We start from the raw sequence: 17180 nt of genomic DNA on the forward strand, positions 1-17180 counted from the left end.
CCTTCTACCCAGTCTCCCATACCACCACCTCCTCCAACCCACACCCGTTCAAGAACGAGATCCCCCTGCTACATCCTACCATCTTGACGCATTCTAATATTGTCGGCAGCCTTCAGCTTGTTGTCATTTTTGTACCATTGGGTTTGGACCTCATCATGCGAAATCTCACAGATGAAAGATGCACTCTCATATTCATTCACTTCCACATCTTCCAGTGGTTTAACAATCTTGATATCTCGGGCTGCGAAATCATAGAGACAAATATTGATTTGGGGTTTCTCCATAACCGAGTGTGGTGAATTTACTTTCTGCATAGTTGCACGGAAAAAATGGGATTGTGTTTTATTCTAGATGAGCCTCCCTTCCTGGCTAGTTTCTCTCTTTGACACAGTAAATACATTTCATGCTTGAACCTACAGGTAGAATTACAGCGTAGTTCACTGCAAGAGGATTTTATGGATGCTGAACTTCATACAGGTTTTAAAAGAAGTTAAACATATTACCGAAAGAAAATCTGCCAGGGAAAACGAAACACAAGCCTACAATCTTGTGTCACTACAAACCTGTCTCATTCACATGCTTCTCTGCATGGTCTCCTCTTACTCCCTTGCTTGTGTGTTCAGACTGTACCAGCCACAGGCACCTCAGGCACATTTTAGCTAGGAGATACCTTTTCTTCAGAGTTCCCCGAACTCAGTATAGTCCTCTAACTCTGCAGCTTTGCACTAACTTACATCAGAACCGACCCATATCTCTGTGCTACTGCAGCCCTTTCCTTTTGAAAGGGAAGGCCTTGATACACCTTGGATTAATTAGCCTCAGGAGCAGAACTCAGATGCACACCAGTTAGCATTCAAATAGAAACCCATCCCAACCACAAAGTCAGGGAGAAAAAGGGGAGTTCAACAGAGCAATGGAACAGGATAGATGTTCGTGAAGATATCGCTGAACCCAAGTGGCCACATGAGGACAGCATCTAGTCAGCAATAAGAAAGAGCTGATCTGTCTTTTCAGATGTCCCTCTGGGAACTAACATCTGGCAGGGCACAGCAGCCCTGTCCGTTCAGTAACTGGCCTTCAGCACTAGATTCTCTCTGGTGCTTCAGAGCCTGGTGACAAAATACATTTGGTGCTTGACCAGTTGCACAGTGCAACACACGGAGGGAAAAACTGTCTTAAGCATAAAGGAGAGATGCAGTCAGAAAGCATGACACTTTCCTTGCCATTTACAACAGAACAGGAATCGCACTTCTTGAGATCATACCCAGGGCTTGTCCAGTCCCTATTCAGACAAAGTCCCCTTGTGACAATGGCAGAAGCTGAACCAAACCATGTCAGCACCAGCCATGGAGTCCCTGCTTTGTGCCAGGCTGGCCACTATTTGTTAATTTCCAAACCTAGAAACGCCATCTAAATTCCAGAGACCAGAAATCACTTATGATAAATGGAAAACCAAGTTAGCACCTCTTCCAAAAATACTCCTCTAAGGACAGAGCAAGCACAGGACAGCTCTGCTAGCACTTTCCCACTAGGAAAAGAAAGTTATCCAAAATGAGTAATCGAGAAATACACAACCCATCCACAAAGAATTTCTTGCCATGGAGTCAAAAATCCTGCAATAAATGTAGTTTCCTACTTCAGGCAAACATACCATGAACCTTTAGGGTAGCTGACGTCTTGTCTTCAGCTGCTTCACATGTATAGGTCCCCTGGTCTTCATATTCACACTTGTGAATAATGAGGCTTCTCTTATTTCCCTGGGAAATAATCCCCACTGCTTTACTTTGCCGGAGCTCCTTCCCATCCTAGAAGGGAAAAGGCCAAACCAGATCACCACCAACGCTTCTACATCCGCAGCGAGCAAAACAAACATCCAGATCTGTGCTTCATTCACCTGCCTCATTGGACTGAATGGAACTGTGCTTACTGGAACATGTGCTGAGACTTGAGCACAGCGGAAAGTTTTCAAGAAGTAGAAATGGCTGAAGAATATGCATAACTTTCAGTTGACCTTAGACACCTATTTTATGCCATGCATCAGTACAGGTTGGGGGCTGACCTGCTGGAGAGCAGCTCTGGGGAAAGGGACCTGGGAGTCCTGGTAGACAACATGATGCCCACCAGCCAGCAATGTGCCCTGGTGGCCAAGAAGGCCAATGGCATCCCGGGGGGCATCAAGAAGAGTGCGGCCAGCAGGTCGAGGGAGCTCATCCTCCCCCTCTGCTCTGCCCTGGTGAGGCCACATCTGGAGCACTGTGTCCAGTTCTGGGCTGCCCGGTTCAGGAAGGACAGGGAACTGCTGGAGAGGGTCCAGCAACAGGCTACGAAGATGACGAGGGGACTGGAGCATCTTCCTTATGAGGAAAGGCTGAGGGACTTGGGGCTTCTTAGTCTGGAGAAGAGGAGACTGAGGGGGGATCTTATCAATGCTTATAAATCCTTCAAGGGAGGGTGCCAGCGGGATGTGAACAGTCTTTTTTCAGTGGTACCCAGTGACAGGACAAGAGGTAATGGGCACAAGCTTGAGCATAGGGAGTTCCACCTAAACCTGAGGGTGAACTTCTCTGCTGTGAGGGTGGCAGAGCACTGGCACAGGCTGCCCAGAGAGGTGGGGGAGTCTCCCACGCTGGAGCCATTCCAAACCCTCCTGGACGCCGTCCTGTGCCACTGCTGGAGGTGCCCCTGCTCTGGTAGGGGGTGGGACTGGATGATCTCCAGAGGTCCCTTCCAACCCTGACCAGTCTGGGATTTGAAGGCTTAAGGCACTGTACAGGGTTAACAAAAACCCCTTCAGACGTTACCTTGAAGAAATGCTATTATCCTCTTTTAAGAGAAGTATCAGCTGAGCCCCAAGGAAGGTTCATGAAAAGCCTGAGCTGATCTGTGATCGGTGACTGCGAGGTGCAAAGGGAATTGAGGCTTCACCTTAAATCACAGTTCCCAGTCCTGGGTGAGAACTGCTAGGTGTGAAGCACAGCACAAGACTGAACCCGTATCAACAGCAGAGCCCACGTTCTGCACAACAGCAGCTCAGGAGTTCACTATAAACTCAAGATCCATTTAACTTTCATCCTGATAAATGCACTCAGTAAATAAATAATTCTGAGAGCAATGGACTGGGCAAGTAAAAGAACACAGAACAAGAGAACTATACTGCAAAGGCTCAGACTCGCATCCCCTGGAAGTGAAATTAAAGACTCCTATTCCCTTCCAAAGAAGTCAGAAATTAAGATACCACTATCTGTTAAGTGCTGTACCTTGAACCACTTAACATCCACGTTGGGCCTGGACAGCTCACACTCGAATGTGACCTTGTCCTTCTGAGTTACACTGACGTCTGCCAAAGGTTTGCTGATTCTCACAGGCAATTCTGAAAAATAAAAATGAGAAAGTCCAGTTAGTAGGGAATTAGGTCTCCAGGACCATCTGGCACAATCGATAATGAACAGGCAGAGCTTAGCTTCCATGCTTAATAAAACTTGTGACAACAAAATCGTATTGTTTTGAGAACATTATCATTACTTGTTCTGTGGACAATGAAGTTACAGTAATCCTGTTGACATTAGAATGATACGTTACTGATGACGGTCCAGTGCATAACATCCCTTGCAGTTACAAGAAAAGCTCATTGCCCTCTTAAAAAGCTGTCTCTCTGGGTCAGGAGAAGACAACCACGTCCCACACCAACCAGGGCATGAGACTTCTGGGTCTGTGTACCTGTCACAGTGAGCTTCCCTGATGAGTGAATGCCGTCTCCTTTGAAGGAGATGAGTCCTGCATCTTCAAGAGTCACTGAAGAAAGAGTCAGTGAATGTTTCTTCCCCTGGACATCAATCCTGATATTCGGTGCAGGCTTCAGCCGAACGCCATCCTTCTGCCAGGTCCCTTCCACATCTTCATGCGACACCTCCACCTCGAAGGTGACAGTCCCTTTCTCAGAGACTTGGAGGGGCTGAAGACCTTTCACCAGTTTGATCTGCCTCACTGAAAAAACAACAAGGACAAGTTGGAGATCTCACACTGACAGCTATGAAACAGCCTGAGGACTTCCAAAATAGATTATTTCCTTATTCCTCATGCAGGTAGCTGCCAATTAATTGGTATCTGCCAATTAAACAGCCACCTTTGCAGGAAATAAAACCTGTCCGTGACTGTACTGCTAGCACAGCTGCTATTCTTAAAATTGGTGCTTTCAGCTGGGACAAACAAGTCAGCCAAACATTGCAGAAAAAGGGCAAACTGGTCCTTTTTCTAGCAAGATCTAATGTTCACTGTCTATACCAGAAATAAGCTTCAAAGTTGTACACAGACACACAGCAGTACAGGCAGGGTGAGGTGGTCACCAGTTACCATCAGGAAGAAACGCTGGAAGATAATGCTGTTGTTATTTACACTGGGACCAGGATCCCTGTGCGGTACAGCAAGAGAGGTATTGCTGTAATTACTTATTCTGCAGGCATGATTCAAGAGAAATAAGATGACCGATACAGATAAATAGAGCATAAACGAATAAACAATATTGTTCAGCTTTTCAACTAGGAGAAAACAAGGGACAGAGGGAAGCAGCAGGGACAGGAGAAAGCTTTTAGTAAAAAGGAAAAAAAAAATAATCCATGACATGGTGTGAAGTGCGCTGACACCTCACACCTCGGGAGACAAAACATCTGTGTTTTGGCTGGATTTTACCTGTTCCCACTACCAGATGTCAGTGCCCTATCAGCCAGTGAAATGGATTTAGTGTTTAAACTTGTCTCACCCTTAAAAGAAATTAAGTTGCCAATTAAAAATGACAATAACAAAAAAACCCTCTACAAAAGTCCAATCTATCAGCCAGTGAAATGGATTTAGTGTTTAAACTTGTCTCACCCTTAAAAGAAATTAAGTTGCCAATTAAAAATGACAATAACAAAAAAACCCTCTACAAATCCATGAATCATTCAACAAAACCCTTCAACACTCTATGGGTCCCCTGGGAATATTTCAACCTTCCCAGTGCGTATTTAGTAGAGATAATCCACATTTAACCAGTATCTGAGTGCAGACCTGACCAGGAGCGGGGCTGTGGGCTCTGTTCTGTGGTCACGGTCCGGACGCAGCTCCTGGGCTGAGGACACCACGGCCTCTGTGAGGCTCAAACACCTCCTGATGGCACCCGTCCTTACCCCACATAGGGGACAACAGGGAACAAACTATTTCTCCAAAGCTGACGCAGAGGTGCTACGAATACACTATGGCTTTATTAACAAACTGGGTAGAAGCACAGTACTGTTCTTCCCAGGAGGGCGGCAGCAGACTCCATGCAATGCCATCGCCTTACACCTTTCTTGTCCCCCCTGTTCCTTGTTGCACCTCACAGCAGGTTTAGAGAGGAGCATACACATCCTTTGCAGGATCCTGTCCAGGTTTCCTCTCAAGGAAACCACATTGATTCCTCTCTCGTGCTCTTCTCCCAAGGTCACAACCACTTCTGCAGAGATTTGCCCCAAGGACATGTCTCGAACCAGACAAACGAGGGAAGTACAGACACTTCCAGGAGCTTGGTTCCTCGCTTCCCAAATTAAGACACGAGCTCTCCTGGCTGTGCTCACTAGAAGTTGCATCAGTCCCTGATTTCTCATCTGATTTTGTAGCCAGTCCCTATCCCCATGAGGTACCCCATTCTGTAAACTGAAGACAGCATACCTGCTGCTGTCTAACCTTTCCACTGCAGCCCCTCAACCAGCAAATGGAGCAAGGATCAAACTGAAGTTATTCCAAGGAGAAAGCAAAAGGGACTTGCAAACACATTAACTAAATAGCATAGCAATTTGAAGTAGCCTCCTGGATATATCCTCACCTGGTCTTGTACGTAGGATGGAAAAAAAAAAAAAAAATTAAAATCATTTTTTCAAAGGGATTGTCATAAAGCAGCAGCAGCTGGGGAATGGTGGAGCTTTTACAGGATTTATTTTAATAGACAATATTCTGTGTCCAGAGATTTGAAATTTCATACTCGTGTTCCCAGTATAATTCATGCTATATTTAATTGTCCTAATTATGCTTTTCCCTGCTGAAAGCTTAGAGTTGTATCAGAGAAAGAACCTCTTCACCTACGACTTATTTAAGCCTTCCACAAACACCTTCTCCTGGTCGCAACTGAAAATTGATATTCAGCCAGATACGTTATTGGTCTCAAACCAAACCGTATCAGTCCAGCTTGTGGTTTTTTTAAACAGGTCCTCTGAAATCAGACTTCTTAGCCGAAAGCTGAGCACCCAATAACATTAGCTCAATTCCCCAGACTATGAGCATTTAAAGAACTTCTGCTGACCTCAGTGTAAGCTCTAACACATTCTACTAAAAACAGGCCATTTGCTTACATGCCAAAAAAATGAAGCACAATTTTAGACTTCTACTTTTAGGTTCTTGCTTTTGCTGTAAAGCGGTGCGAGCGCTTGGTGCCGTCTCAGCTGGAGAACCCGGATGCAGAATATGTATAGACTAGCGAGATTCTTACACACATTCTCTTTCCTGCTGCATCTTGTAATTAAGGTTTGGATGATCCTATGCAAAAAGAATTCCCTGCTACAATGAGCTGATTCCCCTTTTTGATCACAGTCCCCCTTGGATCACCTCAATTCTCCATTATTGCATGAAACCATCTCAGTTCATCAATGGAGGAGCTGCTTTTTACAGTGACACTAAGCGTAAGTGACGAGAATGCAGCCGGGTGCCTGGAAAGCATGAACCAAAATCCTCTCTCCATCAGAATAGGAAGCTTAGAAACCAGAGACAGATATATATTTATGCTCGGGTGACTCATCTTGCACAAAAACATGGTTGGCAGCTATCAGGACTACCCAATTACTTCATATATAAACACTGTTCCATCATTTTTGGTTTTACTGCTTGGCTATAGCAACAGTCGGTGCCTAAAAAAACAGCTGTAAACAAATCTACAACCAAGTGCCAAAACATCTTGCTGGAAGCAAAATGGGTATCACTCTGAGTGTGAAAAAAAATGCTTTGGGGTGCACTGTGTGAAGGAGGATGGAGCAGCAAAGTGCCCCACACTGTACTGCATTCTTCCAAAACGTTGTGACCACAGAAGTGCTGTATTTCTTTATCTTCTGTGGGACCCAGTTAATCCCATTTAACTGAGACAGTAACCCTGACTCAAGTTCTAAATCAGGATCATAGTCACCCATGGTTCTTTGAATGCTCAGAAAGACACTCCAGAACATAATTCAGCACATCTAAGACTTAAAACACACTCCGGAGGTCTTTTTCTCTCTGTTGGCTACAGAGGGGGCTGAAAGTGATGCGCTGGATTTAGGCTGCATGAATCCAAGCCTCATCTACCACCTGCTGGTCACCGGTACTGTTTGTTTTTTTCCTAGAGCTTTTCAGTTTGGAAAAAAGGTTGAGCAATCACCAATAAAAGTGATCAGGATACTAAACAAGTGGATTTTCAACAACTTTCAGTCAGGAAGATTTTGAAGATGAAGCTGTCTTAGCAGTGCATGAAAGTGATTTGATAAACCCTGCTCTGTATGAATCAGTCTGACATCAAATTTTGGTAGCTTTGATACCATCAGAAGGCCACAATATTATAGGGCTGGAAAGACCTAGAAACATCACCTCGCCCTTTTCGCCCACTCTAGGACACGCTCAGCTCTTTACGTCATCCCAGACGTATATCTCACTAACCTTTTCTTAAACCCATGATGAAGGCTCCAAAACCTCTCCAGACAACCTATTCAGTCAGCCAACCATTAAAAAAGCTTTTTTATTGTATAACCTGGATCTTTCTCATTGCAATTGAAGTCCATTATTTCCTGTTGTTATCTCCACATGGAGAACAAATCGTTCCCTTCCACTTTAAAACAGCCTTTTATGTACTTGAAGACTGTTATCAAGTCCTTCCTTAGCTATTACTGACGACCCACACAGCGCCAATTGGTGGCAGGGGCTTTACAGACAAAATTAGATAGTCCTTAAGTGCTTAAATCCTGTCTTCATCTGTCCTGTAACAATCACAACAAAAAGATGTAGGAAAAAGGACAGAAGTACAGGACTAGAGCTGAGACACCATTAGCTGACTTGAAAAGGCAGCACCCTCAGATTGAAGATTTCCTTTTGTAGTTTTTTTAACTCTGACTGAATATAAAGAGCCATTCTGAAAGAGGTGGTTTGCAGAGAAGAATTAGGGCTGAAGAGGGAATGGTTTGCTAAAAGCCATACAAAGGAAAAAGACAGAGTGCACCACAGAGTCGGAAAATTCAGAGGAAGGAGAAGAATCAGCTAAGAAGCTTAATGGTCAACAGCATGACAGAAAGCTGGTGGGATGAGATGGAGGCAAGAGGAATCAGCCAGCTGTTCTCTGTTTTCTGCCCTTGTTTCCATCTCCTCTCAGTCATCTGACAGGTGGCCAAGCCCATGGTTGTGTCCCCGTGTCCCCATGGCAGGTGGGGGTGACAGTGGCCACTATGACAGTGGCAAAGATCAGAATCCACCTTCAAACCTTGTCCAGGGTATTAGTAGAACTGGAGATCATTCAACTTACTTTCCACATTGATCTTGGCTTGGGTCTTGTCATCAGGGCTCTCGCAGCAGTAGAAGCCCCTGTCTGCAAAGGAGATGTCCTTAACCACCAAGATGTGCTTTGTTCCCTCAGCTTTGATGTCAATTTTTTCACTGGGCTTCAATACGATGCTGTTTCTCATCCACTTCACCTCTGCAGGCTTGGTCAGCTCTACCTCCAAGGTCACTGTGTCCCTCTCTTCAACTGTTCTAGGCTCCAGTTTCTTCTTAAATGAGATTGAGGCCTCTGCCAAAGGAGAAAAATATTAGTAAGAATGTAGAGGATGCAGAAAACAGGCTTTCAGAGAGAATTAAAATGGTGGATCATGTATCTCCAAGTCCCAATGCATTCTGGGCACCCGTATTTAATGATGCAAGAGGATTTCTCTACTGCTAACAATCATAGAATCACAGAATGGTTTAAGTTGGAAGAGACCTTGAAGATCATCAAGTTCCAACCCCCCTGCCATGGGCAGGGACACCTCCCACCAGCCCAGGTTGCTCCAAGCCCCGTCCAACCTGGCCTTCAACACCAACAGGGATGGGGCAGCCACAGCTTCTCTGGGCAACCTGGGCCAGTGTCCCACCACCCTCATAGTCAAGAATTTCTTCCTAATATCTACTCTAAATCTACCTTCTTCCAGTTTGAAGCCATTCCCCCTTGTCCCATCACTACATGCCCTTGTAAAAGGTCCCTCCCCACCTCTCCTGTAGGCGCCCTTTAGGTACTGGAAGGGGCTATAAAGTCTCCCTGGAGCCTTCTCTTCTCCAGGCTGAACAACCCCAATTCTTTCAGCCTGTCCTCACAGCAGAGGTGCTCCACCCCTCTGATCATCTTTGTTGCCTCCTCTGGATCCGCTCCAACAGGCCCATGTCTTTCCTGTTGGAGCAGGTCTAGAGGAGGGCCACAATCAATGAGAGGCACAGCCATATAAAACTACATAGGTCATAGCACCAGTGGCAGCCTGTCCAAGGGGTTTTATTGCCTCTTACCTCGGACTCTGAGATTGGCTGTGCTTTCTACACCCTCAGCATTGGCAGAGATTTCAGCTGCATCTTCCAGCGTCAGATCAGTGATGGTGAGGCTGTGGTTAGTGTCCTTCTGCCAGATCACATACTTCTTGCTGGCTTCAATCTTGACACCATTCCTGAGCCAAGTGACCACAGCATCACTGGGAGAGACGGTGCACTTGAACACAGCCTCTTTTCCTTCCTCAGAGACCACACTGTTGAGACTTGTAATGAATTTCACCACTCTGGGAGCTGTTGGGTAGGAATAAAACATTTAGGAGCGTGTTTCTGAGACATGGCATAAGCACCTTCAAAGAGCCAAAAGATTCACCAATTTTATGAGAAGCATCAATTTTTATCACTTACAGCAAATGAACACAATAATGGAATATCACCTTTCCCATCTCTGAGTAAGTTTTGTGTATAAAGATGCCAGAAGAGAGAAGCCAACAAAGAAGGGGGAAAAATCTTGTCTTAGATTTGGCGTACTTAATTCCAGCCTCATATGCAATATGAAGATGAAGTTTGCCCAGATATTAAGAGACCTGAGCTCAACAGGTCTCAAAATCATGATGTTCTTCACAAACAGAGGTTCCGGTGACATTCAGAGAGAGGAAGTGGAGTTTTGTATCGTCTTTGTCATCACAGGAGACAGCACAAACACATGAACAAACCCAGCTTTGCAGGGTTGTTGTGGCTGAGGACAAAACCCAAGGATCCCTCTAGATTGTCACCATTAGTGACATACCTTTGGGGGTGATGGTAATGCTGCTTTTGTCATCTCTGGATTCGCAGGAGTACTCTCCCTCATCCTCAGCCCGGATCCCTGTTATTGTCAGGGTTCGATTGACCCCTTCTTCATGAATCTGGAAACGCTTGCTGGGCTTGATTTCAACTCCATTCCTGCGCCACACCACCTTCCCTTTGGCGTGGCTCACCTCACAAGTCAAAGAGACACTGCCTCCAATCTCAGCATTAACAGCTTCAAGTTTTTTAGCAAACTTTACCGGGATTTCTGAGAGGCAGAAGAAGGAAAAATAGTAAGAAAGGAAAAGATAAGAAATCTGTTCTAGGAAACTGGATCTGGACAACTTTAAAACAAACAAACAAATACATAAATAATCCGAGAACTTATTTGGGGATGACGGTAGACAGAAACAAACCAGAATGGTGGAAATTTGACGTGGTATTTTAATATCACTATTATTCTGAAAAACAAGAACAGCGTCTTAAAACATGTTTGGGTATTGCCTTCCTTCCTTTCTCAACTTTTCCATGATGAGACCATGTGGTGTTTTACATCAGAGCCTCATTTGCCTGACTAAGCATGAAAATCTGTATGGATGTGTAAGCCACCTTTGTCTCTTCTGTCACTGAAGACACAGCCAATTAAGTCAGAGAAACCCAGGCTGTGTTTTCTTTCATCCTGAAGGAGCCATTTCAATAGGTTGGATGTACCCTGACCTATTAGCAGCTGCTCCTCTGCAACGACTCCAAAGGGAGCTCAGGGGGTGCATCTCAGCTGCAAACATCTCTGGTGTGGGTGTCTGAAGAGAAAGGAGCAGGCCTTTGCTCTGGGATATCACCCCATCATCTCCATCTGTGGACCAGCTGTACTTCACCCTTCTTATCAATTTATAGCCTTAGCCTTGACTAGGGAACAGCATCCCAGGTGCACCATGGCAGGAAAAGAGGAGGACACAATTCAGGTCCTGTTTCCCCAGGTGACTAACTCACAGAATTCACAGAATGGTTAGGGTTGGAAGGGACCTCTGGAGATCATCTAGTCCAACCCCCCTGCCAGAGCAGGGTCACCTACAGCAGTTGCACAGGACAGCGTCCAGGCGGGTTTTGAATGTCTCCAGAGTGGGAGACTCCACCACCTCTCTGGGCAGCCTGTTCCAGTGCTCCACTACCCTCAAAGTAAAGAAGTTCCTTCTCATGTTAAGATGGAACTTCCTATGTTCAAGTTTATGCCCATTACCCCTCGTCCTATCACTGGGCGCCACTGAAAAAAGACTGCTCCCATCCCCCTGGCATCCTCCCATTAAGTATTTGTAAGTATTAATAAGATCCCCCCTCAATCTTCTTTTCTCTAGACTAAAGAGACCCAAGTCCCTAAGCCTTTCTCCATAGGAGAGATGTTCCAATCCCCTAATCATCTTCGTTGCCCTTTGCTGGACCCTCTCCAGCAAAGGACAGTTCCCTGTCCTTCTTGAACTGGGGAGCCCAGAACTGGATGCAGTACTCCAGACGCGGCCTCACCAGGGCAGAGTAGAGGGGGAGGATGACCTCCCTCGACCTGCTGGCCACACTCTTCTTGATGCACCCCAGGATGCCATTCGCCTTCTTGGCCGCCAGGGCACATTGCTGGCTCATGGTCATCCTGTTGTCCACCAGGACTCCCAGGTCCCTCTCCACAGAGCTGCTCTCCAGGAGGTCAGCCCCCAACCTGTACTGATGCATGGGGTTATTCCTCCCCAGGTGCAGTACCCTACACTTACCCTTGTTGAACTTCATAAGGTTTCTTTCTGCCCAACTCTCCAGCCTGGTGAGGTCACGCTGTAAGGCAGCACAGCCTTCTGGCGTGTCAGCCACTCCTCCCAGTTTTGTGTCATCTCACAAATCTTCTCCTCACACAACATCCCTCTATATCCTCATTGGCTTTGTCATGCTGATGAGCAGACTGGGGAAGACCTGAGGCTCTGCCCATGCCCCAGCTACTGGGTTAGGAGGAGTCAGAAACAGTGGGATGAGAGTGGGGAGCAGACACCAGGAGAAGCACCCATCGTATGCTTCCTTACTCCCCTGAGTGGCCAGTGAAGGACAAAAATTGGGTATTTGGAAGCAGAACTTTGCTGGTCCATGGTGGGGCAGCTACAGCAGCTGCAACAGCAATTCAAGCCTTGAGGTTGGAACAATTTTAGAGAGAGTTTGGACTCCACACCTCCATCATACTATGAGGGAGATGTAGCTGTTGAGTTGGGACACAACCTATGCGCTGCTTTCTGCTCACCTTTCACTTGCACTTTGAATTCCTGCTTGTCGCTCTTTGTCTGGCAAGTGTACACGGCCGTGTCTGTGCTCTCAGCCAGCTTCACCGTCAGGGTCCTGGATGCCCCCTCACTCTTGATCTCATACTTCTTGCTCGCCTTGATTTCTGTTCCATCCTTGAACCACTTTACCGCAGCGGTTTCAGGCGTTACTGAAGTAGTCAATGTGATGCTTTCGTGTTCTTGGACAATGAGAGGCTCTTTCTGGACAATTTTGTTTTCAAACTTAGCCTCTGGTTCTAGGAAAGACATTAAAATAGGAAAACTAGTAACTTAACACTCAGATCCTTAACACAGCAATTTTCTATTGCTCTCTCTTCACGGCTCCCAATACCAGCTCATCCATAATCTGTAATAACCCAGGGAACATGGCTGAATATTTGTGCCTGGTATAATCTTTTACTGAGCGGGAAGAAAAGTGATCTGTCAGGTAACACAGGGCTTTTGCTTAGAAGAGAAGGAAAGGAAATGCGAATATATATTTTATCTGCTGCCCACAAAAACCTTGTTTCTTAGAAGGAAAGTGACCTGTATAATTCTTTCCTCTACCATTTTTAGTATTTTAGACCAAATTAAAGAGAAATATTAATGTGCTAAACCTGAATTTATGGCTTGTTTTCTTTTCTGTTTTGCTCTACTTCTTTTCTCTTGGCCTCTTCTCTATCTTATACAGCACTTTGCCACAAAACCTGGTATTTTTGGGGGCACCCACAGCAGCAGACCAGCTTTTCTTAGTCACCTTTCTCCACAGCTCTCTTACTGCTCCTCAAAACTTCCCGCTTCTACCTTCAGCTCCCCACCACTGAAACAGGTTGGGTGTTGGGGTGTGTGTGATGGTGCAATTTCCCCCCACACCCCCCTTGAGACCTCTCAGTACTTGGCGCTATTTCCTCCCCACCAGGGCCACATGATAATACAATGACCAGAACAATACATAATGGTCTAACATGAAAGAACGAACGGGTGGAGAGCAATGGACTAGAACACTGCGGCAACCCCTTAGAGTGCCTGGTTCCCATGGCTCCTACCGTTAGAAAATAATAACTATAATCAATCACTCCTGACAACATATGGATCACGGCCACAGAGAGAGGGGTACCAGGACCACAAGTCCTAGCAAGTCCTGGGCTTGTGTAACTGATGGAAAGTACCGGAATACTCCATTGTCTGAGCTGGGCCAGAGTGGAAAAGTACCTGATGGAAGTCAATTATCTCAGATCCTATAAGTAGTGATTCTAGAAAGACCCTTTGAGCTCTTCTGGATGGCAGTGGGCTGCGGCCAGGACCTCCCCCGAAATGGGACACCACTCGGGCAAACACCTCAAGGACTAGAAAGCCAGGGCAAGACAACCCCTCTCGAGCCTCAATTATCACCCGTTGAGGAACACCGATGCAATGCGACTGTTTACAGTAACTCTAGAAAAAGGGAAATTTTAACTATAGACTCGTCTATTTCATCCACCTCCTCACTTATATGTTTATGATAAACATACGTTAGCTTTATGGAGGTGGATGTTCTTCCATTTGTCTGTGCACATGTAGGAGTTAAAAGAGTACCCGCCCGCTCATTAGAGTCATGTGATATTAAGGGATCTTTGATCGCAACAGTTATAGACCTCTCCGTGTGTGTGTGTGTGCATGCACTTATATGTTTTGCTCATGAGTATATGTATTAATCTGAGATATGTGTTTTTGCTCATACGTACATGTATTGATTTGGGATAGCTTATAGCAAGTCAGTGTGAATCTTGACATCTTCTAATCTGTAAGTCAGTGACTGTTCAATTATTTTGTTCACTCACTTTGTAAACCTCTAAACCAGTTAAGGATTTAGTGCTGCTAAAATTCAACCTCATAATCTGCCTTAAATCAGTAACAAATTTTGAATAGCTGTTAAATCACAACTGTGTCAAACATCTCCATCCACCACAGTGTGTGAAGGAGATAAGCGAAAAACCACACAGCAGTTCCATAGCCAAAAAAAGTCTTCAGCTGTATTTCCCACCTCTACACCGCTAGATTGAAAAGGCCAAATCAACATGTGACGTGGTTCACTGATGTTGCTCCAGGGGAAATGGTGGCTGCACTGCAGCTGAGTAGGGAATATCCAATTTTCCTCTAAGGCACACAGATTGCTGGTTAGCACCTCAAAGTGAGTACTCACCAGTTGGTTCCAACTTGAAGGTCAGCTTCTGGCCAGCAGCCTCACAGGTGTATTCTCCACCATCTTTCTTCTCCAGCTGCTCTATAACCAGGCGCCGGGTTTTGCCCACAGTTTCTATTTTGAATTTTCTAGAGGAAACGAGCAGTCTTCCATCCTTGTACCATTTCACTTCGGTTGCGTCCTGTGCTACCTCACAGCTGAGGGTGGCACTTTCTGTCAGAATGGCGTTCACCTCCTTCTGGACCTTTTCCTGGTTTATAAATGCTGGTTTTGGCTCTGAATGAGGAAAAGGAAGAAAATATTGATTGAGGGATTAAAATGAGAGACGTCTTACAGGTTTCTGTGCAGACATTTGGAAAAGATTCGGGTTGCCGCTTGCCAAAACTGATTGCCTTCACTGGGTAATGTCTACCCTTCTGTGTGACCAAATCTCAATGTGGAAAGTAGGGAAGCAAGAGCCTAGGAATGGACAGGACCAAGAGGGTCCTTGACATCAATCCTACAGTTGCAAGCCACCGTGGAAAAAAAAAAACCACATTTAATTCAGATGCTCCCAAAGAACATCTTGTCCTGCACATCACACCAAAAGCTCGCAAATTCCATTTACTTCAGACCTACAGCGAAATGCCAAGGTCACAAACACAGCACTATGGGCTTCTGAAACAGACTCTTCATGGTCTCTTCCACTGTCACAAACATGATTTTCAAAGGGACAAAGGAACTAGGATCTCTTTATCATGCTCAGGGTGGCCAAGATCATGGCTGGTAAGGTACCTAAGGTTCTTTGCAGTGTCAACACTCCTTTTAGCATCATGTGTTTAAAGCTTTTTGGGCAGCTTTGTGAATCCTGTTCCAAAAGAATAATTGCTGGGAATCTTTTACGACAAAGGGATGTTTAGCACCCAGCAGAAGTAGTAAAGCACCTCAGGAGGCTGAGATGTCAAACACACAACAGCACAAATTCAGAAAAAGTGCTGAGTTTTCAACCCATCTTGATGATTGCACTGCTGCCGAAATTGCAAATGAAAAAGCATATTCCAGCCTCTGGGTTCAGAAACGGGATGGGTAAGCCTAACAAGAAATGGATTTTTGAATGGTTCTTTCAAGAGGTTCAGTGCACAAGAATCAACCTTTGGGATCCCGGAAATGGGAGAGATCTGAATAACTTTTTGATTATTATTTCTATTATATTCATATCTGCAATTATTATGTGGACAGACTAAGAACTAGGTAGGCATTTGTGCTGTGCTAGAGCCAAATATTCTCATTTCTACAAGTCCAGGCAATGAGGTACAGAAAATCAGTGGAACCCTACAGGGTGCAGCAAAGCCCGACTATTGCAACCAAGTCATTGTGCAATAGCTTTTACACTTTTTACTTTATTAAACCCTACTGCAATTCAGACAAGATATGTCTCACCCGTGACATCAATCTTGAAGGTCAGTTTCTGGCCAGCGGCCTCGCAGGTGTACTCCCCAGCATCTTTCTTCTCCACCTGACACACCACCAGGCGACGTGATTTGCCCTCCGACTCCACCTTGAACTTCTTGCTCGAGGTGATCAGTTTCCCCTCCTTGTACCATTTCACGTCGGTCTTCTCCTGGGCCACCTCGCAGCTCAGCGTGGCATTTTCTGATAGTGCAGCTTTCACTTCTTTCTGCACCTTCTCCTTGTTTGTAAACACAATTTCTGGCTCTGAAAAGAGAGAATTTTCACAGCATCTCCATGGTGTGATGTTGCGCAATCCTTTTATCATGGCTTACAGGTAACACTGGAAACCAAGCTTCTGACTTGACAATAGACACCTAAAGCTATTAGAAGATCATGCAAACTGTTTTGTGGTGAGTTTTTTTGTGTTTGTTTTGGTTTGGTTGGGTTTTTTTTCTTAAAGAAGACTTCTGTTGTTTTGTCACAAATCACACTAAGATTAGTATATTTGTGGCATGAGCTAAGAGAGCATGTGGATCATTTGTATGACAGGCCTCAGTCCAGGCAAGATACATTTTACTTGAACTTGAGTACAAACTAATGAATTCTTACAGGGAGGAACTGTCCCTTACTGTGTCACAGCCCCGTATCATTGATGCTTTTTGCTCCCAATAGCTGCATCTGCTGCCGTTACTATTGGGCTCTCGGTAACTTTCTTCAGTGCAAAGTGTGCTCAGACCAACGCTCACATATTCAGGACTGTGCTATTCCTTCCCATGCAACCTTGAGAAAAGCCCAGCCCATCTCACATTCTTACATCCAAATGCTGAAATCCCCTCGTTCTCCAGCAGACACATTAATCAGCCCACTTGCAAGAGCATCAGGAGGCAGGGAGTGAGCTGGAAATCCATTCTCCTACTCTACAGCCCCAGCAGGGTGATGCATCTGAAACCAGTCTCCAT

General features: G+C 45.4%; 1 protein-coding gene across 1 annotated transcript in view; it reads right to left on the reverse strand.

Moving 5' to 3' along the window:
* OBSCN (obscurin, cytoskeletal calmodulin and titin-interacting RhoGEF) overlaps window positions 1-17180 on the reverse strand; it is a 202611-nt gene that overhangs the window by 142126 nt on the left and 43305 nt on the right. Inside the window, exons 17-26 of the mRNA XM_009880514.1 lie at window positions 16210-16485; window positions 14791-15066; window positions 12590-12865; window positions 10322-10588; window positions 9556-9825; window positions 8546-8809; window positions 3718-3984; window positions 3258-3370; window positions 1652-1805; window positions 80-241 (exon numbers count right to left, since the gene is read on the reverse strand). Of these exons, the coding sequence (XP_009878816.1) occupies window positions 80-241; window positions 1652-1805; window positions 3258-3370; window positions 3718-3984; window positions 8546-8809; window positions 9556-9825; window positions 10322-10588; window positions 12590-12865; window positions 14791-15066; window positions 16210-16485 (2325 nt within the window). The remainder of the gene's footprint in view (window positions 1-79; window positions 242-1651; window positions 1806-3257; window positions 3371-3717; window positions 3985-8545; window positions 8810-9555; window positions 9826-10321; window positions 10589-12589; window positions 12866-14790; window positions 15067-16209; window positions 16486-17180) is intronic.

Source organism: Charadrius vociferus, unplaced genomic scaffold, assembly GCF_000708025.1.
Source record: "Charadrius vociferus isolate BGI_N301 unplaced genomic scaffold, ASM70802v2 scaffold12, whole genome shotgun sequence".
Classification (NCBI taxonomy): Eukaryota; Metazoa; Chordata; class Aves; order Charadriiformes; family Charadriidae; genus Charadrius; species Charadrius vociferus.